The following is a 25,000-nucleotide window of genomic DNA, read 5'->3' as shown; positions in this document are numbered from 1 at the left end:
AAATGACAAATTGCTATCACTTTTCCACACTGCTAACAGGCTTTAGTGCAAATATGGACTCTACTATTGGCTGAGTCACAACATTCTGTTTGGCAGGACAGGCCTGGAGACTGGAGAGAGAGAGGGGGAGGGACGGGGAGAGAGGGAAAGAGAAAGAAAGAGAGGAGTGTGACAGAGGGGGTAAGACTAAGAGAAACAGAGGGAAGGAGAGAAAGAGAGGAGTGTGACTGAGGGGGTAAGACTGAGAGAAACAGAGGGAAGGAGAAAGAAAGAGAGGAGTGTGACTGAGGGGGTAAGACTGAGAGAAACAGAGGGAAGGAGAGAAAGAGAGAAGGGTAGATAAAGGGGGGGATTCTCACCTCTCGGCCTGCAGGATCAGGCTGACTGACCCCTCCTTCAGGTCAAAAATCAGCGGCGTGTTCCAGTTCTGCGTGCTGAATGTAAACAGAGCGTTTCACTCTCCTGTGGAGAACGTTACCCAGCGCGATTAAAGCTGTCCATCGCCTCTGCCAGTGAATTCCCTCTGCACTCTCTATCTGGGGCCATTAATGTGAAAATAACGCCCCAGCATATCTCACACAAAGAGCTCCAGGCTGAACGCTAAACGACTGCGTTAGTTAAGCACTGCGTTAGTCCAGTCAGCTGACAGAAAACAGAGGACTGCAGGGTCAGAGAGAGACAAAGCGATGGAGAAAGAGATAGAGAGAGAAAGGAATAGAGTGAGAGAAAGTGAACAAAAGTTCACTTGTCATGTAAATAAAGTAAATTTGAATTTGAAAGAGGGGAGAGAGAGAAACTGAGGGAGAGAAGGACTGTAAAATAAAAAGTGAGACAGAGATACAGAGACAGAGAGAGTCAGAATGAGAGTTGGAGAGCGAGAGCAAGATGGATAGAGAAAGATATACAGTATATAGATATAGATATAGAGATAGAGAGAGAGAGAGAGATAGATGAGTTGGTACAGAACCTGTACACGTAGCACTGGAGGGAGGTGGTGACCACCAGGTGATCATGTGACAGCGATGCCTTGATGACCCGATCCCGGAACTCCAGCACGTCCACGGCGTCGTTCAACACATTCCGCACCTAACAGCGTCAGGACACAGGGAACAGCACAGAGTCAGGGGAACAGCACAGGTTCAGGACACAGGGAACAGCACAGAGTCATGGGAACAGTACAGCATCAGGACACAGGGAACAGCACAGAGTCAGGGGAACAAGGAACAGCACAGAGTCAGGGGAACAGGGAACAGCACAGAGTCAGGACACAGGGAACAGCACAGAGTCATAGGAACAGTACAGCGTCAGGACACAGGGAACAGCACAGGGTCAGGACACAGGGACCAGCACAGAGTCAGGGGAACAGCACAGAGTCAGGACACAGGGAACAGCACAGAGTCAGGGGAACAGGGAACAGCACAGAGTAAGGGGAACAGCACAGTCAGGACACAGGGAACAGCACAGAGTCAGGACACAGGGAACAGCACAGAGTCAGGCCTTACAACTCCCCCCCCTCCCCACACACACACACACACACATACTCACACTGGTGCACAATCAGACACAAGAACATGTACATGCACAAACACACACACTGTTCCTCTCTCTCTCCTACATATACACAAAAACACAGACTCACACTGAATGTATGGCAGAAACTCAACAGGCTCCATCTATAATCCATAAAGGTTGCCTTGTGTGTTTTCGCCTTGTGTGTTTTCGTCTGAAAGCTTGTTTCTTATTTTCAATTGTTAGAATAAATATTTTGAGTTAGTTTCTTCAAAAATGAATGAACAAAGTTTCAGTCTGGCAGGTAAAAGGGCACTTTACCAGCTAATCCCCTTTTTTAATCCCCTTCAAACCCAAATTTATACACGAAAACCCCAGAATAAAAACCTGGAGACCGCAGGGCAGTAAATTTAGCTGTCCGATTCTCAAACCGTTGCAAGATGTGCGGGAGAGAAAAGTGCAGCTCAGCTAAAATACAGGGCAGCGGCCGGGGGTTTGTTTGGGCAGCGCAGACGGCCCCCGGGGGGGGGGGAGGGGGGGCCGCAGCCCGTAAACTCTACCTTGTGGTTTCTCTCGTTTAGAGAGACGCAACGACAGGCCCCAGATGCAAGGCCCCAGTGTCACTGCTGCAGGGGCAACTGCACACTGCAGCGAGCAGCCCTGAGGCCCAGAGGGGCTCCCTCCCCTGAGGCCCACAGCAATGACAGCATCACATGATCGCCCAACTGCGAAAACGCTACACTGTGCTCGCCATGACAACCAGAACGGCCCCACTTTAATCTGCTTTACTTCCTGCTCTATAGCGACCAGCTACAGCTGCTGAGCACCGGCTGCTATTCTCGCTGTGTAGCCACTAGCGGACTAGCCGGACAGGCCAGAGCTAACGTTGCACAAGCTAACATACAGCTCGGTGCTAACGCTGCACAAGCTAACAGACAGCCCAGCACTTAACGTTGCACAAGCTAACAGACAGGCCAGAGCCAACGCTGCACAAGCTAACAGACAGCTCGGCACCAACGCTGCACAAGCTAACAGACAGCCCGGCGCTAACGCTGCACAAGCTAACAGACAGCCCGGCGCTAACGCTGCACAAGCTAACAGACAGCCCAGAGCTAACGCTGCACAAGCTAACAGACAGCCCGGCGCTAACGCTGCACAAGCTAACAGACAGCCCGGCGCTAACGCTGCACAAGCTAACAGAGCCAGGGAGTCAATAACATGGCTAATGCTAATTAACTTCACGTGGTACAGGAATGGATTTAAGGGAAAAGAAAAAGGGACTCTCCAGTGGGTTGTTACCGTGCACGTTCACACCTTGACGACACTGTGTTATGCCCACCCAACAGAAGCCCTGGCGAGGGGCAGCGGCGCAGAGGTTAGGGAACTGGGCCCGTAACCCAGAGGCCCCGCACGGGACTGTGCTTCTGAACTCCGGATTAAGGTGCTAAATTCCTTAAATATAAATAAACTGTGAAAATATTAGATGAGGAAGTCACTCCGATTAAGACCGTCTGACACTGCAAATGTAAAACATGCGTAATGTACAAACACAAATGATATCCAAACCCTGATGACTCACAGATTTGGTTTTAACTCGATTTTTAAAAAAACGGCACTCCTGCAAATGATCTGTTCTGAACAGGACAGTTCATAAATCTCTGCAAATGATGTCAACCAAATGCAAATCCATCATTCAGTCTTCATGTGGTAAATAGGTACAAGTCCCCATCTGGGGCATTACTGCATCTGATCCCTGATTCTGCGCACTGGTGTGTGTGGTGTAAGGCACTGGAGTAGAGCAGCTATATGCCAGTGAAGTGAAGCAGGCAGCCTTTGTGACAATGACAGCAAAGAGTGTGTATGTGTGTCCTGTACAGTGAGTGTGTTTGTGTATCATGTACTATGTGTGTGAGTGTGAGCGTGTATGTGTGTGTGTGCATGTGTGAGTGTATGTATGTTTGTGGGAAAGTGTGTGTGTGTGTGTGTGTGTGTGTGTATGTGTGAGTGCATGTATGTTTGTGGGAAAGCGTGTGTGAGACTGTGTGTGTGTGCGTGTATGTTTGTGTGTGTGTGTGTGAGTGTGTGAGAGTGTATGTATGTTTGTGGAAAAAGTGTGTGCGTGTGTGTGTGAGAGTGTGTGTGTGTGTGTGTGTGAGAGTGTATGTATGTTTGTGGAAAAAGTGTGTGTGTGTGAGTGTGTGTGTGTGCGTGTGAGAGTGTGTGTGTGTGGGTGAGTGTGTGCTGTAGACTGCATGTCAGGGCACTAGGCTACACAGGCCACTCCCCCTCTTCCCCATGTGACTGCACATCAGCTGCAGCTGCAGCAGAATGCTGGATTGGAACCTTTGGTCATGTGACAGGAAGCCTGAGCAGTTTGGGCTGAGGGAAGGGGCAAGGTCATGTGACAGGAAGCCCAAGTGTTTGCAGTCCAAGCTGGGGAGAGTCTGGCATCTGGCACAGAGCACAGCTGTTTCCCAGGTTCTCCCTCCACACGGGTCTGTACACAGCTCCAGTCTATGGGTCAGTACACAGCTCTAGTCCCCCCCTGCATGTGTCTGCACACAGCTCCAGTCTATGGGTCTGTACACAGCTCCAGTCCTCCCCCTGCACGGGTCAGTACACAGCTCTAGTCCCCCCTCTGTATGTGTCTGTACACAGCTCTAGTCCCCCCTCTGTATGTGTCTGTACACAGCTCTAGTCCCCCCTCTGTATGGGTCTGTACACAGCTCCAGTCTATGGGTCAGTATACAGCTCTAGTCCCCCCTCTGTATGTGTCTGTACACAGCTCTAGTCCCCCCCTGCATGTGTCTGTACACAGCTCCAGTCCTCCCCCTGCACGGGTCAGTACACAGCTCTAGTCCCCCCTCTGTACGGGTCTGTACACAGCTCCAGTCTATGTGTCTGTACACAGCTCCAGTCTATGGGTCAGTACACAGCTCTAGTCCCCCCTCTGTACGGGTCTGTACACAGCTCCAGTCTATGGGTCAGTACACAGCTCCAGTCCTCCCCCTGCACGGGTCAGTACACAGCTCTAGTCCCCCCTCTGTATGTGTCTGTACACAGCTCCAGTCCTCCCCCTGCACGGGTCAGTACACAGCTCTAGTCCCCCCTCTGTATGTGTCTGTACACAGCTCTAGTCCCCCCTCTGTATGGGTCTGTACACAGCTCTAGTCCCCCCTCTGTATGGGTCTGTACACAGCTCCAGTCTATGGGTCAGTATACAGCTCTAGTCCCCCCTCTGTATGTGTCTGTACACAGCTCTAGTCCCCCCTCTGTATGTGTCTGTACACAGCTCTAGTCCCCCCTGCATGTGTCTGTACACAGCTCCAGTCCTCCCCCTGCACGGGTCAGTACACAGCTCTAGTCCCCCCTCTGTACGGGTCTGTACACAGCTCCAGTCTATGTGTCTGTACACAGCTCCAGTCTATGGGTCAGTACACAGCTCTAGTCCCCCCTCTGTACGGGTCTGTACACAGCTCCAGTCTATGGGTCAGTACACAGCTCTAGTCCCCCCTCTGTATGGGTCTGTACACAGCTCTAGTCTATGGGTCTGTACACAGCTCTAGTCTATGGGTCTGTACGCAGCTCTAGTCTATGGGTCAGTACACAGCTCCAGTCTATGGGTCTGTACACAGCTCGAGTCGGGTCCTTACGCGGCTCCTCCACACAGGGCCTGGCTCATAAAGCACTCTGGCAGACAGGGGCAGAGAGACTGCAGCAGTCACTGGAGGTGAGTTAATATCTGGGGCCTTTCAGGGAACAGCCACTCCTCTGCACTGGAGTTCAGGGCGTTAAAGAGACCTTTCAGAGGGAGCTCCTCCACGGCTGGAGTGATGTAATGCGTGTGTGAGTGTGTGTGTGTGCATGTGACTGGATGAGTGCATGTATGTGTAATCAAGCATGCATGTGTGTATGTGTACTGTGGATACCTGCATGGTGTGTGTGTGTGTGTGGGTAGTGGGTACCTGCATGGTGTGTATGTGTATTGTGGGTACCTGCGTGGTGTGTGTGTGTATTGTGGGTACCTGCGTGGTGTGTGTGTATGTGTATTGTGGGTACCTGCGTGGTGTGTGTGTATTGTGGGTACCTGCGTGGTGTGTGTGTGTATTGTGGGTACCTGCATGGTGTGTGTGTGTATTGTGGGTACCTGCATGGTGTGTATGTGTATTGTGGGTACCTGCGTGGTGTGTGTGTGTATTGTGGGTACCTGCGTGGTGTGTGTGTATGTGTATTGTGGGTACCTGCGTGGTGTGTGTGTGTGTGTATTGTGGGTACCTGCGTGGTGTGTGTGTGTGCATTGTGGGTACCTGTGTGGTGTGTGTGTGTGCACTGTGGGTACCTGCGTGGTGTGTGTGTGTATGTGCATTGTGGGTACCTGCGTGGTGTGTGTGTATTGTGGGTACCTGCGTGGTGTGTGTGTGTATTGTGGGTACCTGCATGGTGTGTGTGTGTATTGTGGGTACCTGCATGGTGTGTGTGTGTGTATTGTGGGTACCTGCATGGTGTGTGTGTGTATTGTGGGTACCTGCATGGTGTGTGTGTGTGTGTATTGTGGGTACCTGCGTGGTGTGTGTGTGTATTGTGGGTACCTGCGTGGTGTGTGTGTGTGTGTGTATTGTGGGTACCTGCGTGGTGTGTGTGTATGTGTATTGTGGGTACCTGCGTGGTGTGTGTGTGTGTGTATTGTGGGTACCTGCGTGGTGTGTGTGTGTCATTGTGGGTACCTGCATGGTGTGTGTGTGTGCATTGTGGGTACCTGCGTGGTGTGTGTGTGTGCATTGTGGGTACCTGCATGGTGTGTGTGTGTGTGCATTGTGGGTACCTGCATGGTGTGTGTGTGTGTGTGTGTGTGCATTGTGGGTACCTGCATGGTGTGTGTGTGCATTGTGGGTACCTGCATGGTTCTCCTCTTGGTCAGTGTGATCTCAAAGTTCTTCCACTCCCAGCGCTGCTCCACCACGTGGGCGAAGATGACGTGCCCATTCCCACAGGCGCCCGCCAGCTGGGTCCCGTCAGCTGACCATGCCACGCTGAACACGCTGCCTGTGTTGGGCTTCTCCAGAGCGTACGACCACTGCGGGGGCAGAGAGGGGGTGTCAGCCGCTGCGTCTCCCCAACCCCCGGACCCCTACCATGTGTGCATTTCTGCATCACTGCAGAAATCCATCTCATTACTATTAATCAACAGCAACATCAACGTCAACTCTGAGAGACACCTAGGAATTCCCAGGAAACTATGAAATCAAAACATATATAAAATATATAAAAAGTATTATAATAATTAACTAGCAGCTGTAGCATAGGCAGGAGATGATGAAAGCAACAGTAATATTCCCAATGTTAGTGAGTAACAACAGGAGCCGGTACTCCTGATGTTAGTGTGTGAGTAAGAACAGGGGCCGGTACTCCTGATGTTAGTGTGTGAGTAAGAACAGGAGGCGGTACTCCTGATGTTAGTGTGTGAGTAAGAACAGGAGGCGGTACTCCTGATGTTAGTGTGTGAGTAAGAACAGGAGCCGGTACTCCTGATGTTAGTGTGTGAGTAAGAACAGAAGTTGATATTCCTGATGTGAGTCTCCAGGCAGTGATCACACACTCTACTGCTGCCAAGTCCTGACTTCAGGGCCCGTATATTTATATGAATTTTAATTACATTCATCTATATTTGCTCAGTTTTACAGTTCTAATAATGATTTGTGTGCACGTATGTGGACGGGGGGGGGGGGGGGGGGATGGGGGCGTGGTCCAAACCGCAAGCAGTCGGAGCCGAGCGCTGATTGCCCAGTGCGCTGGGTTTTTTAAGGCCTCTGGGCCTGTTTGTGAGGTTTCCAGGCCGGACGGAGCGGGACGGGGGCGGCTGCGTGTCCCGCTGTAGCGCGCGCTAACAGCTGAGCGAAGGCTGTAATTCCCGAACCCCCAAAGAGCCGTTTATAACGCTGCGCCACGCCGAGCCGGGACGTTCCCCAGCGAAGCCACTGCAGAAACACTCCCCCTCTTCTCTTCTCCCCCCTCTCTCGCCTCTGCAGAAGATCACAACACAAAGCCCGTTCTGCAGCGGGCCTCCAGTGTGAAATGCAACCTGTCAGAGCTCCTGACTGAGTCCCAGCCGCTCAGGCTCCCAGACTTTTTTATTATTGGTTTGGTTTTTTTTTTTTTTTTAAACAAAGTAAAAAAGCCGTTTTCCAGACACGCATGCAATTACGCTGTTTACACATTATATTTAGAAGCTGGAAAAGGGCAGATCCACACAGGAGCCGGAGATGAGGCACTTCTGAGAGAGGGAGAGAGCGGGGAAAACAAAAAGAAGTGCTCTAATCTCCGAGCGCTGACTGAGATGAACCCTCCCCACAGTCGCTCCACGGCGCGTTCCTCTTTCCCTTATCATCCATCTCCAGATGCAGAAAATAGCTGGCACCGCCAGGACGCGGTTCAAGGTCGTCACGCAAGAGCAAGGTCGTTAAAGGAGAGCACTCCCCTGAGTTTTCACTTTGTTTAGCAGGGAAAGGGGCTGTGCCGGGATGGGGCCCAGCTCCACAGGGCCGGTGGGTGGGGAGGGGGGTCACACTCTGACCCCCTGTGCTCTGGGACAGGGACGTTTCGGGTAAACCCTCACAGCTGAGAAATCAGCACTCACATCTGACCCAGCCTACGTTTACAAGGGTGGGGGTAAAAAAATGAGGACTCAAATAAGTGGCACTCACCTCCCCCCCCCCCCCTCCGTTCTCTCTCCGCCGCCCCCCCCCCCCTTTATCTGTGACCTCCTCTGCTCTCCCTCTCTCCCTCCTTCTCTCTAGTTCTGTAGAGTGCATTTCTGCTTTCCCCCATGCACGGCCTGGCCTCAGACACTGCTCACACCCAGTGACCTCTGACCCTGCAGATTCAGCACTTTAATGCATGCAGGGGCTGAGGGGCTGGGGGGGCTGGGGGGGGGCTGGGGGGGCTGGGGGCTGGGAGGGGCCGGTGGTGGGGCTGGGGGCTGGGGGCGGATAAAGAGGGGAGAAGGTTGGTGGTGTCTCTCAAAAGGGAAGGTGGGTTCCTCGTGAGTGGGGCTGAGGGGCTGGGGGGGGATAAAAGAGGGGAGAAGGTTGGGTTCTCTCAGGTGAGGTTATATTTCCACTCTGAGGTGTAGGTGAGAGCGGACAGGTTAAACTGAAGGCTTTGATCATTCCATGTTTTAAAAATGAAAGGTCTCTGTTTTTCATGCGGAGGTCAAAATATGAAAATAAAAAACTTCCATGGACAGCTTCCTTTGCCCAATACTCTATCAAGGACTAAAATAGCAAAACTTTCAGCCACCGAAAAGAACACAGTTGGTACGATTTGAACAAGAAATCTCTTGTAAGGGGACCACGAGAGGTACAAAAATAAAATAAAAAATCTCTACCTCTCGTGGTCTTCCAAATAAACCCTGCGATAGAAATTATTTTTTTCACTCACTAGAAAAGATAAACAGCTGCAGCCGCATTAAGCCAGATCCAAGCCTTTGAAGTGTACTTTTATATACCTTTATCAAAACATTACAGAGCTGTACTTGGACAGGATCCACCAGCTTAAAAAGGTAGGCATTTAAAATAATAATACTCCATCTATTCTTCTAAAAACATTTAACCCCAGTCTGTTTTACAGCTCTGTGGAGACAGAGCTGAATGTCTGCAGCAGGTCGCCATGACGCAGGACACATGATATTGGGCTGAGAAGCACTTTTGGATTTGTGCTTACCTAATGCTTTTAACACACTGAGCCGTTTCTCCCCGCAAGCAGCCCTGTGTGTGTGAGTGTGTGTGTGTGTGTGTGAGTATGTATGTATACGTGTGTGTGTGTCTGTCTGTGTGAGTGTGGGCATGTGAGTGTACATGTGTGTGTGTGTGTGTGTGTGTCGTGTGGTGGATGTGAATGGTACGTGTGTGTGGGTGTATGCGTGTGAGTGGAGTGTAGCATGTGTGTTGCATGTATGTACGTGTGTGTGTATAGTGTGGTGTGTACACGTGATCATGCATGTGGGTGTTGCGTAGTGTGTGTGTGCATGTGTGTATGCATGTGCGAGCATATGTGTGTGTGTGCGTGCGCGTACATGTGAGTGTGAATGTGTGTGTGTATGCGTGAGTGAGTGTACATGCGTGTGTGTGAGTGTGAGTGTGTGTGTGGGTGTGCGTACGTGTGAGTGTGAGTGCGTGTGTGTGTGCGTGTGCGTGTGTGTATGCGTGTGAGTGTGCATGTGTGTATGCGTGTGCGTGCATATGGGTGTGTATGCGTGTGTGTGTGTGTATGCATGTGCGTGAGAAAGAGAGATTGTGAGCAGGTGTGGATATAAGCTGCAGTATGTGTGTGTGCATACGTGTGAGTGTGTGTGGGTTGCATACGTGTGGTGTGGCTGTTAGGTGTGTGTATGAATAATATATGATGGACAGTATTCAGCACAATGCTGCATTAAAATTCGTCGCTGAAAATAGGTGCTGCTGTTGCCTGACAGACTGCCAGCCCCCGCCTCCCCGCCTGCCCCCCCCCCCCAGCCTCCCCCCCCCACCCAGCCTGCCTCCACAGACCCCCCCACCTCCACAGCCCCCCACCACCACCTCACTCACAGCCCCAACCAGCCTGCCCATCACGCCCCCACCCAGCCCCTTCCTTCAAATAGGCCCTGCCACACACAGCCCCCACCCAGCCCCTGCCAAAGCCCCCACCCAGCCCCTGCCCACACAGCCCCCAAGCCTGCCACAAGCCCCCACCCAGTCCTGCCACAGCCCCACAGCCCTGCCCCACACAGCCCCCCCCACCCAGCCCCTGCCCCACACAGCCCCCCCCCACCCAGCCCCTGCCCCACACACCCTCCACCAGCCCCTGCCCACACAGCCCCCCCACCCAGCCCCTGCCCCTGCCACACAGCCCCCCCACCCAGCCCCTGCCCCAACCCCCCACCCAGCCCCCGCCCCACCCAGCCCCCCACACGTCCCCCCCCCAGCCCCTGCCCCACACAGCCTCGCCCCACATCCCTGCGTACCCACACCCCCGCCCCACCCCATAAATAAACAGGCCCCACCCAATCTTGGCCCCGCCCACACACAGAGCCACAAACACAGTGGGCCACGAGACAAGGCTTTTCAATTTGACAGCATGAGTGTCAGAGACGGTGAGAGTGCAGCCAGGGAGGGTTTGGGCTGGGGGGGATGGGGGGGGTGATTCAGCAGCAGATTTGCTGACAGGCTTTATTGGAACCAAAAGGGCTGACCCTGGCTGCAGGCCAACAGGCCTGGTGTTTCCCCTGCGGGGGCTGGAGAGAGAGTCGTGTGAGCCCATTTCCAAACCTCGCTCTCCCCAGCCTGTGCTGTGGCCTGAACGCAAGGTATTAAAGCAGGCTGGGGTATTAAAGCAGGCTGGGGTATTAAAGCATACTGGGGTATTAAAGCAGCCTGGGGTATTAAAGCATACTGGGGTATTAAAGTGCACTGGGGTATTAACACATCCCCACACATCCCCACAGCCCCTCACACAACCCCACAGCCCCGCACACATCCCCACAGCTCCCCACATCCCCACAACCCCGCACACATCCCTACAGCTCCTCACATCCTCACAGACCCTCACACATCCCCACAGCCCCTCACACAACCCCACAGCCCCGCACACATCCCCACAGCTCCCCACATCCCCACAACCCCGCACACATCCCTACAGCTCCCCACATCCCCACAGCTCCACACATCTCCACAGCTCCTCACACACCCCACAGCCCCACACATCCCCACAGCTCCCCACATCCCCACAGCCCCGCACACATCCCCACCCTCACATCCCCTAGCCACACATCCCCACAGCTCCCCACACATCCCCACAGCCCCGCACACATCCCCACAGTCTCCCCACATCCCCAACCGCACACATCCCCACAGCTCCCCACATCCCCACAGCTCCTCACATCCCCACAACCCTGCACACATCCCCAGCTCCCCACACATCCCACACTCACTCCCCACACTCCCCATCAAGCCCTGCACACATCCCCACAGCTCCCCACAGCCCCGCACACATCCCCACAGCTCCCCACACATCCCCACAGCCCCCACACATCCCCACAGCTCCCCACACATCCCCACAGCCCTCACACATCCCATCCCCACACATCCCCACAAGTCCCACACATCCCCACATCCCCTCCCACATCCCACAGCCCTCACACATCCCCACAGCTCCCCACATCCCCACAACTCCACACATCCACACAGCTCCTCACATCCCCACAGCCCCCTCACACATCCCCACACTCCCCACATCCCACAGCCCCCACACATCCCCACAGCTCCCCACAGCTCCACATCCTCACAGACCCTCACACATCCCCACAGCTCCCCACACATCCCCACAGCCCCGCACACATCCCCCAACCTCCCCACATCCCCACAGCTCCGCACACTCCCCACACTCCTCACATCCCCACACCTCACCCACCACACTCCCCACACATCCACCCCTCACACATCCCCACAGCCCCGCACACATTTTATTACAGCGCTCTTCTGGCTCCAAACGCAGTGCAGAAATAATATGGCTCAGCATTTTTAACAGACAGATCTCCAGGAAGCATAACAGTGGTGGGAACTTTGTCTCTATTGAACACTGGAAATCCCCCCCCCCCCCAAAGACACCAAAGCACTGACCCACACAGCACTAATTAAGTTGTTAAATGTGTGCAACAAACGGCAACCAATCATCATTAGTCTCGTGTCAATCTGAGGTGCAGTTTATCCTTCGCTACCAGACACAAATGTCCTCATTATTCATCATATGCGACTCCAATTAAAAGCTAAACCGTGTGTGGAAATGTAAAACCACACCAGCGACAACAAGTCCATATAAAGACACGATTCTCTGCGCGGTACATGTTTGTGCTAAAAATACCAGTCAACTTTTTTTCTAAAAAAAAAAAAAACGGATTTAAAAATATAGACTCTATAACAAGCAGTAGTACATTTGCAATGAAGCTTCCACGTAAACTTTCATTTCTTAAACAAGAAAGTCGCACAGCATCCACCATTCTTTATACTATAGACTTGTAATCAAACAGTTCACATGTGGATAACATGCTGATTCTCAGATTTTATTAGATTATTTTATACATTTTGGTTTCACCATGTAGGAATTACACCACTTTTTATACATAGCCCCCCTCAATTTCAGGGCAACATAATGTTTGGGACATACAAATGTAAATTAATGTAGTCATGTTTAGTGCTTCTTCACAAATGCTTTGCATACAATGACTGATTGAACTGTGACCCACAGACATCACCAGGTGCTGAGTATCTTTTCAGGTGATGCTCTGCCAGGCCTGTTTTTCACTTTGAAAAACTTATTTGTTGCTTTAGCAGTTTGTTTGGGATCATTGCCTTGCTGTAGGATGAAGTGCCATCCAATGCGACTGAGAGGCATTTGCTTGAACCTCCGCAGACAAGATGTTTCTGTACATGTCAGAATTCAAAATGCTGCTGCTATCAGCAGGTACACCATCAGTAAAAAAAAGTGAGCCAGTACCAGTGGCAACCATACATGCCCAAACCATAACACCCCCACCACCATGTCTCACATATGAGGGGGGTGCTTTGGATTTTGGGCAGTTCCTTCTGGTCTCAAGACTTTTCTCTGGTCATCACTGTGATAAAAGTGAATCTTGCTCTCATCTGTCCACAAGACCTTTTTCCAGAACTCTGCAGGCTCTTTCAGGTACGTCTAAGCAAACTGTAACGCTGTCGTCCTGTTCTTGAGTCTAAATACTGGTTTGCATCTTGCAGTGAAGCCTCTGTAGTTGTTTGTGAAGTCTTCTGTGGACAGCAGTCACTGACACATCCACGCCTGCCTCCTGAGGAGCGTTTCTGATCTGCTGCAGGTACTGAGCTCGCCAGTGCTCTTGTTTCTGAATGATTTTGGTTAACCTAAGGTTTGGCCTATGTCTCCGACAGTTTTTTCCTCATTTCTCAGTCTCATAATGGCTTCACTTTCACTGGCACAACTAATATGCCAATAACAGACTCCAAAGGCAATCACATGCCTGGAATCATGACTAGATGATGAAAGCTCTCTTACACCTGCACTAAGGAAGCAACTGAACACACCTGACTAATCAGAAACACCTGTGAAGCCATCTGTCCCAAACATTGTGGTGCCAAATGGGCAGGGGGCTCTGCATAAAAAGTGCTGTAATTTCTACATTGTGATACCAAAATGTATTAAAAAATACATTTTATTAAAAGCTGAGAATCTGCACTATAACCACATGTGAAGTGTTTGCTTGCAAATGCAATGTCTGGTGAGTTCAGAGCCAAATTAACAAAAAGTGTCCCAAACATTACGGAGAGCAGGGTACATCATTCCACAGGCTTCATTTCTGAAACTTTTCTGAAAGTTTTTCCGCAAACCTGTGGCTTTACTTTTTACTGCCTGGATCCATCTTTGCTTTAAGTATAATCTCCAGAGTCCACAGGCTGTATCCTCTGCACGCATGCACGCGCTCTCTCTCTCTCTCTCTCTCTCTCCCTCCCCCCTTTCTCTCTCTCTCTGAGGTTAAAGGAGTGGAATGAATCTCGCTTTCCTTGCGCCTGTGATAAGTTCTCCTGCACACACACCCCGCCCCCCCCCCCCCGTTGGAAGGGGGCAGCTGGCTCAGAACACCTGCCAATCTTAATGGCAAACATGTGTGCAGAAGGGCGGGCGAGGGAGAGAGAGTGTGTGCGAGTGTGTGTGTACCATATGTGTGTGTGTGTGAGTGAGTGTGTGTGTACCATATGTGTGCATGTGTGAGTGTGTGTGTGTGTGTGTGAGTGAGTGTGTACGCGAGTGTATGTGTACCGTATGTGTGTGTGTGTGTGTATGAGTGTGTGCACGAGTGTATGTGTGTGAACCGTATGTGTGCATGTGTGTGTGTATGTGTGTGAGTGCGTGCGCGAGTGTATGTGTACCGTATGAGTGCTTGTGTGCACTTGTCTCGATCTGCGTGTGTGTGAGTGTGTCTGTGTGAGTGTGTGTGCGTGTGCGAGTGTGTCTGTGTGTGTACACACTGTATTCCTGTTCAGTGCTCTCTCTCTACTAACAATACCAGTCACAGTAGAGTCATTACAACAGAAATGTAGAAACAGTTTCCATTCACCATAATTCTACAGCTCCTGTACTTCAGGATCTGAGCTCAGTTTGACTGATCACTGCAATCACAGACAGAAAGATTTCTGATTATTAAACAACCCCCCCCCCCAACACACACACACCCCTGGTTGTGCTGGGGGGGGTAATGATACATGTATCAGCTAATGGCTCCCAGAGGGTCTATCTGCAGACACAGCGCCATTCTCTCAGACACATTAAATAAGCTTGCACTGGCCGGCCAAGTCAGGTCTGCTTCTCTTCAAAAAAGCTAATCGCTGGGGTGGCATGTGACTGCAGGAGTGCTGACCGGGATCCTCCCCCTCCCCCTGTGCTCCTCCCCCCTCCCTCTGCACTTCTCCCCCTCCCCTCCCCCTGCGCTCCTCCCTCTAACCCTGCGCTCCTCCCCCTCCCCCTGCACTCCTCCCCCTCCCCCTGCGCTCCTCCCCCTAACCCTGCGCTCCTCCCCCTCCCCTGCGCTCCTCCCCCTCCCCGTGCGCTCCTCCCCCCTCCCCCTGCGCTCCTCCCCCTAACCCTGCGCTCCTCCCCCTCCCCCTGCACTCCTCCCCCCCTCCCCCTGTGCTCCTCCCCCTCCCCCTGCACTTCCCTCCCCCCTCCCCTGTGCTCCTCCCCCCTCCCCCTGCACTCCTCCCCTCTAACCCTCGCTCGTCCCCCCTCCCCTGCTCGCTCCTCTCCCCTAACCCTGCGCTCCTCCCCCTCCCCTGCCTCCCTCCCTCGCTCCTCCCCCCCCCTGCGCTCCTCCCCCTAACCCTGCGCTCCTCCCCCTCCCCCTGCGCTCCTCCCCCTCCCCCTGCGCTCCTCCACCTAACCCTGCCCTCCCCCCCCTCCCCCTGCTCCCCCCCCCTCACTCCTCCCCCTCCCCTGCACTCCTCCCCCTCCCCGTGCGCTCCTCCCCCTCCCCCTGCACTCCTCCCCCTCCCCCTGTCTCCACCCCCTCCCCTGCGCTCCTCCCCCTCTCCCTGCGCTCCTCCCCCTCCCCTGCGCTCCTCCCCCTAACCCTGCGCTCCTCCCCCTCCCCCTGCGCTCCTCCCCCTACCCTGCGCTCCTCCCCCTAACCCTGCGCTCCTCCCCTCCCCCTGCGCTCCTCCCCCTCCCCCTGCGCTCCTCCCCCTAACCCTGCGCTCCTCCCCCCTCCCCTGCACTCCTCCCCCTCCCCCTGCGCTCCTCCCCCTCCCCCTGCACTCCTCCCCCTCCCCCTGTACTCCACCCCCTCCCCCTGCGCTCCTCCCCCTCCCCTGCCCTCCCCCTCCCCCCTGCGCTCCTGCCCCTGTGCTCCTCCTCCCTCTCCCTGCGCTCCTCTCCCTGCGCTCCTCCTCCCTCTCCCTGCGCTCCTCTCCCTGCGCTCCTCCTCCCTCTCCCTGCGCTCCTCTCCCTGTGCTCCTCCCCCCTCCCCCTGCACTCCTGCCCCTGTGCTCCTCCCTCTAACCCTGCGCTCCATGTTTACACACACGCTGAGGAGGGCGGCGCTGGGCGCAGCAGCTGAGTGTATAAATCAGGCAGCTGGCTGTCGGCCGTGAGGAGCCCAGCTGGCTTCAGTTAGGCGCTCTGCTGCTGCACCACAGACAACCTGGCAGAGCAGGTACAGGGCGCAGAGCCCAACACACTTACACACTTACACACGCTACGCACACGCTTACACACTTACACACGCTACGCACACGCTTACGCACTTACACACGCTATGCACATGCTTACACACTATGCACACGTTTACACACTATGCACACGCAATGCACACGTTTACACACTATGCACACGCTATGCACACGCTTACACACGCAATGCACACGCTTACACACTATGCACACGCTTACACACGATATGCACACGTTAACACACACTACACACACGCTATGCACACTACACACACGCTATGCACACGCTTACACACATGCTATGCACACGTTTACACACTATGCACACACACACACACACTATGCATGTTTACGCACTACGCATACGTTTACACACGCACACACACACTACGCACACGTTTGCACATACTATGCACATGTTGGTTGGCAGCGTGCGGTTGCAGCAGTGTGTGGTGTTGGGTTGAGAGCGTGCGGCTGCAGCTGTGTGCGGTGTTGGGTTGATAGCGTGCGGCTGCAGCTGTGTGCGGTGTTGGGTTGATAGCGTGCGGCTGCAGCTGTGTGCGGTGTTGGGTTGATAGCGTGCGGCTGCAGCTGTGTGCGGTGTTGAGTTGATAGCGTGCGGCTGCAGCTGTGTGCGGTTGGCTGCCAGCAGCAGCCGTTTGAACCCGTGCGTCTGGCTGTGCCTCCTTTGCTCCTCAGTGTGGGAGCTCAGCTGAACAGGTTTCTGTTTTGGTTATTGCATCACCATTATTTTCATAAAGGGTATTCTTGCCTTTGGGTGTAATAGTTAATAAATAAATAACTGAACTGGAGTGTTATAGTTTGAAATTGAACCATTATACTGCAGAATTTCAGAGCCAAACCAGAGAGATGTGGAAGACAGAAATGGCAGTGGAAGTGTAATAAACCTCTCTCCTTTAACTGGCCTTGGCACACTGCACCTGTATGACTGATACGGGCTCTAATAAAGAGTCTGGAAACAGTGGGGAAAGCAGAGGAAAATGCACACATGGCTAAAAAGATCTTTTCAAACTCTTACTTGCTAGTTCTGTTGGTTGAAGTTTGACTTGTCTCTTTTGAGAGAAAGCTCTTCATAGATGACCCATGTTTGTTGTGATTGTTAATAGCATGTCTGTTGCATGCTGGGTAACAGTCGTGTGCGTGGTGTGTAATCCTGTTAAGTAAGTAGAAAGTTGCGTATGTGGATGTTGAAAGCTTTCATGGAATGTTCTGGCGGCAAGTGTGTAATCATGCAGTGTGTGTTTGTGCATGTATATGCACCACACCACAGCTCCAACCGCAAACTCAACCCAACACCACAGCTCCAACTGCACACTCAACCCAACACCACAGCTCCAACCGCACACTCAACCCAACACCACACCACAGCTCCAACCGCACACTCAACCAAACACCACACCACAGCTCCAATCGCATGCTCTCAACCCAACGCCACAGCTCCAACTGCATTCTCTCAACCCAACACCACAGCTCCAACTGCACGCTCTCAACCCAACACCACAGCTCCATCTGCACGCTCTCAACCCAACACCACAGCTCCAACCGCACACTCTCAACCCAACACCACAACTCCAACCGCACACTCTCAACCAAACACCACACCACAGCTCCAACTGCATGCTCTCAACCCAACACCACAGCTCCAACTGCACGCTCTCAACCCAACACCACACCACAACTCCAACCGCACACTCTCAACCAAACACCACACCACAGCTCCAACCGCATGCTCTCAACCCAACGCCACAGCTCCAACTGCATGCTCTCAACCCAACACCACAGCTCCAACTGCACGCTCTCAACCCAACACCACAGCTCCAACTGCACGCTCTCAACCCAACACCACAGCTCCAACTGCACGCTCTCAACCCAACACCACACCACAGCTCCAACTGCACACTCTCAACCCAACACCACAGCTCCAACTGCACGCTCTCAACCCAACACCACAGCTCCAACTGCACACTCTCAACCCAACACGACAGCTCCAACTGCACGCTCTCAACCCAACACCACACTACAGCTCCAACTGCACACTCTCAACCCAACACCACACTACAGCTCCAACTGCACACTCTCAACCTAACACCACACCACAGCTCCAACTGCACACTCAATAGAGAGCAGCAGTAATAGAGAACAGCAGCAGTAAGGGAGAGCAGCAGTAACAGAGAACAGCAGCAGTAAGAGAGAGTAGTAGTAAGGGAGAGCAGCAGTGATAGAGATAGAGAGCAGCAGTAATAGAGAGCAGCAGTAAGGGAGATAGCAGAAATAGAGAACAGCAGTAAGGGAGAGCAGCAGTGATAGAGAGAGCAGCAGTAAGGGAGAACAGCAGTAAAGGAGAGCAGCAGTAAGGGAGAGCAGCAGTGATAGAGAGAGCAGCAGTAATAGAGAGAGCAGCAGTAAGGGAGAACAGCAGTAAAGGAGAGCAGCAGTGATAGAGAGAGCAGCAGTAAGGGAGAACAGCGGTAAAGGAGAGTAGCAGTAAGGGAGAGAGCAGCAGTAATAGAGAGAGCAGCAGTAATGGAGAGCAGCAGTAAGGGAGAGCAGCAGTAAGGGAGAGCAGCAGTAAGGGAAAGAGCAGCAGTAATAGAGAGAGCAGCAGTAAGGGAGAGTAGCAGTGATAGAGAGAGCAGCAGTAAGGGAGAGCAGCAATCTGAGATCAGCGGAGCAGCGCGTCTCCATAGGCTGATGAGCTGGGCTGAAGGGGGAGACCAAACCAAACAGCTAAAGAGAGAAATACAGAGTAAATCAGCAGCCCTGTAAATCCCCACCGCTGACCTACGGCGGCCGCCCGCTCTCCCTCATCACATTACAGCCAGCGCTGCCATCAGGGTTTCCACTCAGCGGCCTGTACTCAGCCAATCAGAGAGGGGACGCGCGCGTGCCGCCGGGGGGGGGGGGGGGCGTGAACATGAAGAGAAAGGCAGAAGCAGCAAGGGGAGGAGGCGGGGCCATCGAGCTCCTGGCAAATGAGGAACAGCCGTGCAGTGACCCCATGACCCCGTGACCCCAGTGCACGGCGCCTGCAGCGCTAGCGTTAGCGCCACGCGTGTGGGAGCATCCTGACCTGCCAGGGCTGGAGCCCGGCTAAAGAAAACAGCCCCACCCCCCAACCCCGCTATGAAACTGAGGGGGGGGCTTAGCCCCATGCAACCCCCTATCCCCCTATCCCCCCCCCCCCCCCCCCGCGGCTCAGCTTTCCGTCCACACCGTGGACGGCTCGGGTGCCGCCAGGTCTCACTGCTGTGAGAGTTTCACCTGGAGGGAGAATAAAGACGAACTGGGCGTTTGGAGGTGTGTCCTGCGCGTGCTCTGCAGCAGGGGGGCGGGGCGGGGGGGGGGCAGACGAGGGGGGGGGTGCTGCACGTGCTCTGCAGGGGGGCGGGACGGGGGGGGGGGGGGGCAGGCGTGGAGGGGGGGGCGGCGAGGTGCGGTGAGCAGTCAGAGTTTTCCTCTGAATACACCCCAACTCGCTGCAGTTACACAGCAGACACACAGCAAAGGTAACCCTCTGTGATCCCCACAGGAGGCTCCCTGCAATCTCCTGTTCCTGAAGCGGGGAACTGGAAAGGGCTGTGGCCAACCCACCCACAGAGATTACCCCAACTCACTCTGCGAAACAGAGATTACCCCAACTCACCCTGCGAAACAGAGATTACCCCAACTCACTCTGCGACACAGAGATTACCCCAACTCACCCTGCGAAACAGAGATTACCCCAACTCACTCTGCGAAACACAGATTACCCCAACTCACTCTGCGAAACAGAGATTTACCTGAGATTGCGGGTTTTCAGAGCAGGCTGAAGTGCGGCGAACGCGCTGGGCTTTATATGTGAATGTGCAGAGCACAGCACTCAGTCACACACTCTCCAGACCATAAAAACCTGCTCTGCGCCTGGCTCCATACTGTCTGAGCTGGCTTAGTCAGCTAGAGACTTCCGCCTCCAACATTTTACACACACACACACACACATATGCAGACACACACACAGACACTATTACATATTTCCAGTTGATGATGGTGAAAAATGCTGGAGAGGTTTCTGTGGATGAAGACGCAGCGGACATCAAATTATTGATGAGAATCTGATAGCCAAGTTTACTACAGCATATTCAACAGAGAGAGCATCACAACTGCCTGGAGTGCCTCCCTGATCCGCTCTCCCTCTCTCTCTCCCTCTCCGTCTCTCTGTCCCTCTCTCTCTCTCTCCCTCCCTCTCTCCCGCTCTCCCTCTCCCCTCTCTAAATGATCAGAAGTTGGCATAGCTGATTAATGCGTGGCAGGATGGCATTGACGGGGCAGACACAGCAGGCTTGTTTGGGGAAACGTGACCCTGGCTGTGACCTGGAGATCTGTAACAGGGGGACATGCTTTGTTCACCTTCTTACCAACCACACCTTAAACAAAACAAACACACTCCTGCACTCATTAACTCACACTGTATAATATGTTAAATATACTGCTGCCACAAACCAATGAAAGTCTGCAATTACTTACTGTTATTTATACATTTTAATCACCTAAGACCCCCCCCACCCCCCTCCGGCTGGCGGCTGGTGACCCTGGCTCTCTCAGCTGTTTAACCAATTAAGCGCTGGCTTGCTCAGCTATGTAACCAATTAAGCAGTAGCTTGTTACCACGGCTCCAGCCAGGCGTTAATGGGACTGGTTAGGTGGAAACGTCCTTCTACGTCCAACCTTTTGACCTCATTTTTCTCCAATTTGGAAAATATAGCTAAGCCCCCCCCAGCCCCGCGTTTTCTCTAACTCACAGCAAATGTGTGGCGTGCACAAACACTGCGTGCTCTGCACAGAAGCAGCCCCAGGCTGTCGGGCCAGGCCTACCTTCCAGTGTGACTGTGGACCCCCCACCCCCCCACCCCCAAAGACAGCACGCCCTATGTCCTGGCCGCCAGACTGCCCCCACAGGGGCAGGGGAGACTGGCCGAGAGCAGGACAGACTGCCAGTAGACTGGCCTTGAGCAGGACAGACTGCCAGTAGACTGGTCCTGAGCAGGACAGACTGCCAGTAGACTGGCCTTGAGCAGGACAGACTGCCAGTAGACTGGCCTTGAGCAGGACAGACTGCCAGTAGACTGGTCTTGAGCAGGACAGACTGCCAGTAGACTGGCCTGGAGCAGGACAGACTGCCAGTAGACTGGCCTTGAGCAGGACAGACTGCCAGTAGACTGGCCTGGAGCAGGACAGACTGCCAGTAGACTGGCCTTGAGCAGGACAGACTGCCAGTAGACTGGTCTGGAGCAGGACAGACTGCCAGTAGACTGGCCGAGAGCAGGACAGACTGCCAGTAGACTGGTCGGGAGCAGGACAGACTGCCAGTAGACTGGCCGAGAGCTGGACAGCTAGCTGGTCTGGCCGGCAGGGAGACACATTGTCCCACTGAAAGACCACCTGACCCTGCCCATCTCCTCTCCAGCTCACTGTGCCTATCCCCCACTGTGCTAAAGCTGGACGCTTCCAATCAGACCGCCCTGCCATGCCAGACAAACACATCTCATCTACAGATGTTCCAAAATGAGTATCTCTAAGACAGACAGACAGACATGCATAGTTTATACACACGCGCGCATGCACACACACTCACACACACACACACCTCTGGTGAGCACAGAAACACAGGATTGATTGAAAAGTTGAAGGAAGAGAAGCCCCTCCCCCTCCCCCTCCCCCTCCCCCGCCCTTTCAGCCAAACAAAATGAATTAGAAACGCCCGGCGGAGGACAAAGAGCGGAGTGAGAAGTTACACAGCGGGGTGAAAGGTCAGAGGTCGGGCAGTGACACATAGCCTGTGTGGGTGTCTGTCGTTATTAATTCTGCTCTTAAGCCATTCTAATTAAATCAACAACTCCAGAGTGAGGGGGAGGGGCACGAGACACTGGCACCCCCAAATTACGACCCGGGCCCGGGGGGAGGTCAGAAAGAGACCCCAAAGATCCAGAAGACGGGCTGAACCTCAGGCCAGGTCACTAACAGCTACACACTGCACAGCTCCTCTCTCCCTCCCTCTCTCTCTCTATCTCTCTCCCTCTCCCTCTCCCTCTCTCTCTCTCTCTATCTATCTCTCTCCCTCTCTTACTCTCTCTCTCTCTCTCCCTCTCTCTCTCACCCTCTCACTCTCTCTCTCTCGCCCTTTCGCTCACACACACCCACATAGCCTCCCTCCCCCTCTCACACACACACACACACACACACACACAGGCACTGGCAGGGACGGTTGAGGTTGAGTCAGGGCAAACCCGTAGATTTAAAACAGGAGAACGGAGACAGCTAACACAACTTCCCACTATACCGCTTGCTCTCCTCCCTCTCTCCCTCTATCCGTCTCTCTCTCTCTCTCTCAGGCGTATCTGCCTGCAGAGAGGAGGTACAGCTTTAATGACTCTGCCAGAGTGCCTCACGGGGCGGGGTCTCAGCCTGTCAATCATCTCTTCCCCGTGTGCTCCAGGGCTTGGGCTATAGGGAAGAGGCGGGGTCTGTGCCTGTCACTCATCTCTTCCCCGTGTGCTCCAGGGCTCTGGCTATAGGGAAGAGGCGGGGTCTGTGCCTGTCACTCATCTCTTCCCCGTGTGCTCCAGGGCTTGGGCTATAGGGAAGAGGCGGGGTCTGTGCCTGTCACTCATCTCTTCCCCGTGTGCTCCAGGGCTTGGGCTATAGGGAAGGGGCGGGGTCTGTGCCTGTCACTCATCTCTTCCCTGTGTGCTCCAGGGCTTGGGCTATAGGGAAGAGGCGGGGTCTGTGCCTGTCACTCATCTCTTCCCCGTGTGCTCCAGGGCTTGGGCTGAGTAGAAGGGGAGGAGTCTCAGACTGTCACTCATCTCTACCCCCCTCCTCTCTTTTTCTCTCTTTCTGTTTCTGGGTTCAAACTCACACTCAGGAGTGGAGTAAATGTGCTGTTTGTGTTTTGTTTTGTTTTTTTGCCAAAAGTGAAATATATAAAAATGCATATAAAATTAAAAAAAGATACACAAAAGGGTGCGGTGGTAAAAAGCGTCGGCATGGCGACGGTGCCACCATACAGCAGGCGCAGGGCAGGAGGGAACAGGGCCGTGCCCGGAGGACCTGACACGCTTTTTCCGTGAAACACTCTGTGGTATCGGGCTCTCCTGGGAAGCGTGTTAGAGCAGGCTGGGGCGGTGCCAGGGAGCTGGGTCAGCGGGCGGTGCCAGGGAGCTGGGTCAGTGGGCAGTGCCAGGGAGCTGGGTCAGTGGGCAGTGCCAGGGAACCGCGTCATCCCACTGCCAAGCGCGAGCGTAAAAATGGGAAACGCACCAGCGTCAGTGCCTTCCATATGTGACCTCACAAACGCGTTAAAATGAGAAACGCACCAGCGTCAGTGCCTTCCATAAGTGACCTCACAAACGCGTTAAAATGAGAAACGCACCAGCGTCAGTGCCTTCCATAAGTGACCTCACAAACGCGTTAAAATGAGAAACGCACCAGCGTCAGTGCCTTCCATAAGTGACCTCACAAACGCGTTAAAATGACAAACGCACCAGCGTCAGTGCCTTCCATATGTGACCTCACAAACGCGTTAAAATGAGAAACGCACCAGCGTCAGTGCCTTCCATAAGTGACCTCACAAACGCGTTAAAATGAGAAACGCACCAGCGTCAGTGCCTTCCATAAGTGACCTCACAAACGCGTTAAAATGAGAAACGCACCAGCGTCAGTGCCTTCCATAAGTGACCTCACAAACGCGTTAAAATGAAACGCACCAGCGTCAGTGCCTTCCATAAGTGACCTCACAAACGCGTTAAAATGAGAAACGCACCAGCGTCAGTGCCTTCCATAAGTGACCTCACAAACGCGTTAAAATGACAAACGCACCAGCGTCAGTGCCTTCCATAAGTGACCTCACAAACGCGTTAAAATGACAAACGCACCAGCGTCAGTGCCTTCCATAAGTGACCTCACAAACATGTTAAAATGAGAAACGCACCAGCGTCAGTGCCTTCCATAAGTGACCTCACAAACATGTTAAAATGACAAACGCACCAGCGTCAGTGCCTTCCATAAGTGACCTCACAAACATGTTAAAATGAGAAACGCACCAGCGTCAGTGCCTTCCATATGTGACCTCACAAACGCGTTAAAATGACAAACGCACCAGCGTCAGTGCCTTCCATAAGTGACCTCACAAACGCGTTAAAATGACAAACGCACCAGCGTCAGTGCCTTCCATAAGTGACCTCACAAACGCGTTAAAATGACAAACGCACCAGCGTCAGTGCCTTCCATAAGTGACCTCACAAACATGTTAAAATGAGAAACGCACCAGCGTCAGTGCCTTCCATAAGTGACCTCACAAACGCGTTAAAATGAGAAACGCACCAGCGTCAGTGCCTTCCATAAGTGACCTCACAAACGCGTTAAAATGAGAAACGCACCAGCGTCAGTGCCTTCCATATGTGACCTCACAAACATGTTAAAATGAGAAACGCACCAGCGTCAGTGCCTTCCATAAGTGACCTCACAAACGCGTTAAAATGAGAAACGCACCAGCGTCAGTGCCTTCCATAAGTGACCTCACAAACGCGTTAAAAGAAATAAATACTATTAAAAAATCTGTGCCACATGTTTAACGTACAGACTCCTCTCTCACAGCTGAAATCAGGGTAAGAAAGGGGAATGTGGGGAGGAAATCTAATGTACTGTGTATGTGTGTGTGAGTGTGTGTGTGTGTGTGTGTGTGTGTGAGTGTG

At 53.3% G+C, this 25,000-nt stretch overlaps 1 protein-coding gene across 6 annotated transcripts in view; it reads right to left on the bottom strand.

Annotated features, from left to right (window-relative positions):
- ift80 (intraflagellar transport 80 homolog (Chlamydomonas)) overlaps positions 1-25,000 on the bottom strand; it is a 62,051-nt gene that overhangs the window by 14,153 nt on the left and 22,898 nt on the right. For all 6 annotated transcript variants that reach the window (XR_010324657.1, XM_064303169.1, XM_064303171.1 and 3 more), the window contains exons 9-11: positions 6,404-6,583; positions 968-1,086; positions 360-434 (exon numbers count right to left, since the gene is read on the bottom strand). Coding sequence is in view for 5 of the 6 variants with exons in the window: in XM_064303169.1 (XP_064159239.1) it covers positions 360-434; positions 968-1,086; positions 6,404-6,583 (374 nt within the window). In the remaining variant the exon portion in view is untranslated. The remainder of the gene's footprint in view (positions 1-359; positions 435-967; positions 1,087-6,403; positions 6,584-25,000) is intronic.

Source organism: Anguilla rostrata, chromosome 12 (assembly GCF_018555375.3).
Source record: "Anguilla rostrata isolate EN2019 chromosome 12, ASM1855537v3, whole genome shotgun sequence".
NCBI classification, from domain to species: Eukaryota; Metazoa; Chordata; class Actinopteri; order Anguilliformes; family Anguillidae; genus Anguilla; species Anguilla rostrata.
The sequence above is the reverse complement of the archived record's forward strand: the minus strand, read 5'-3'. Positions and strand labels throughout refer to the sequence as shown.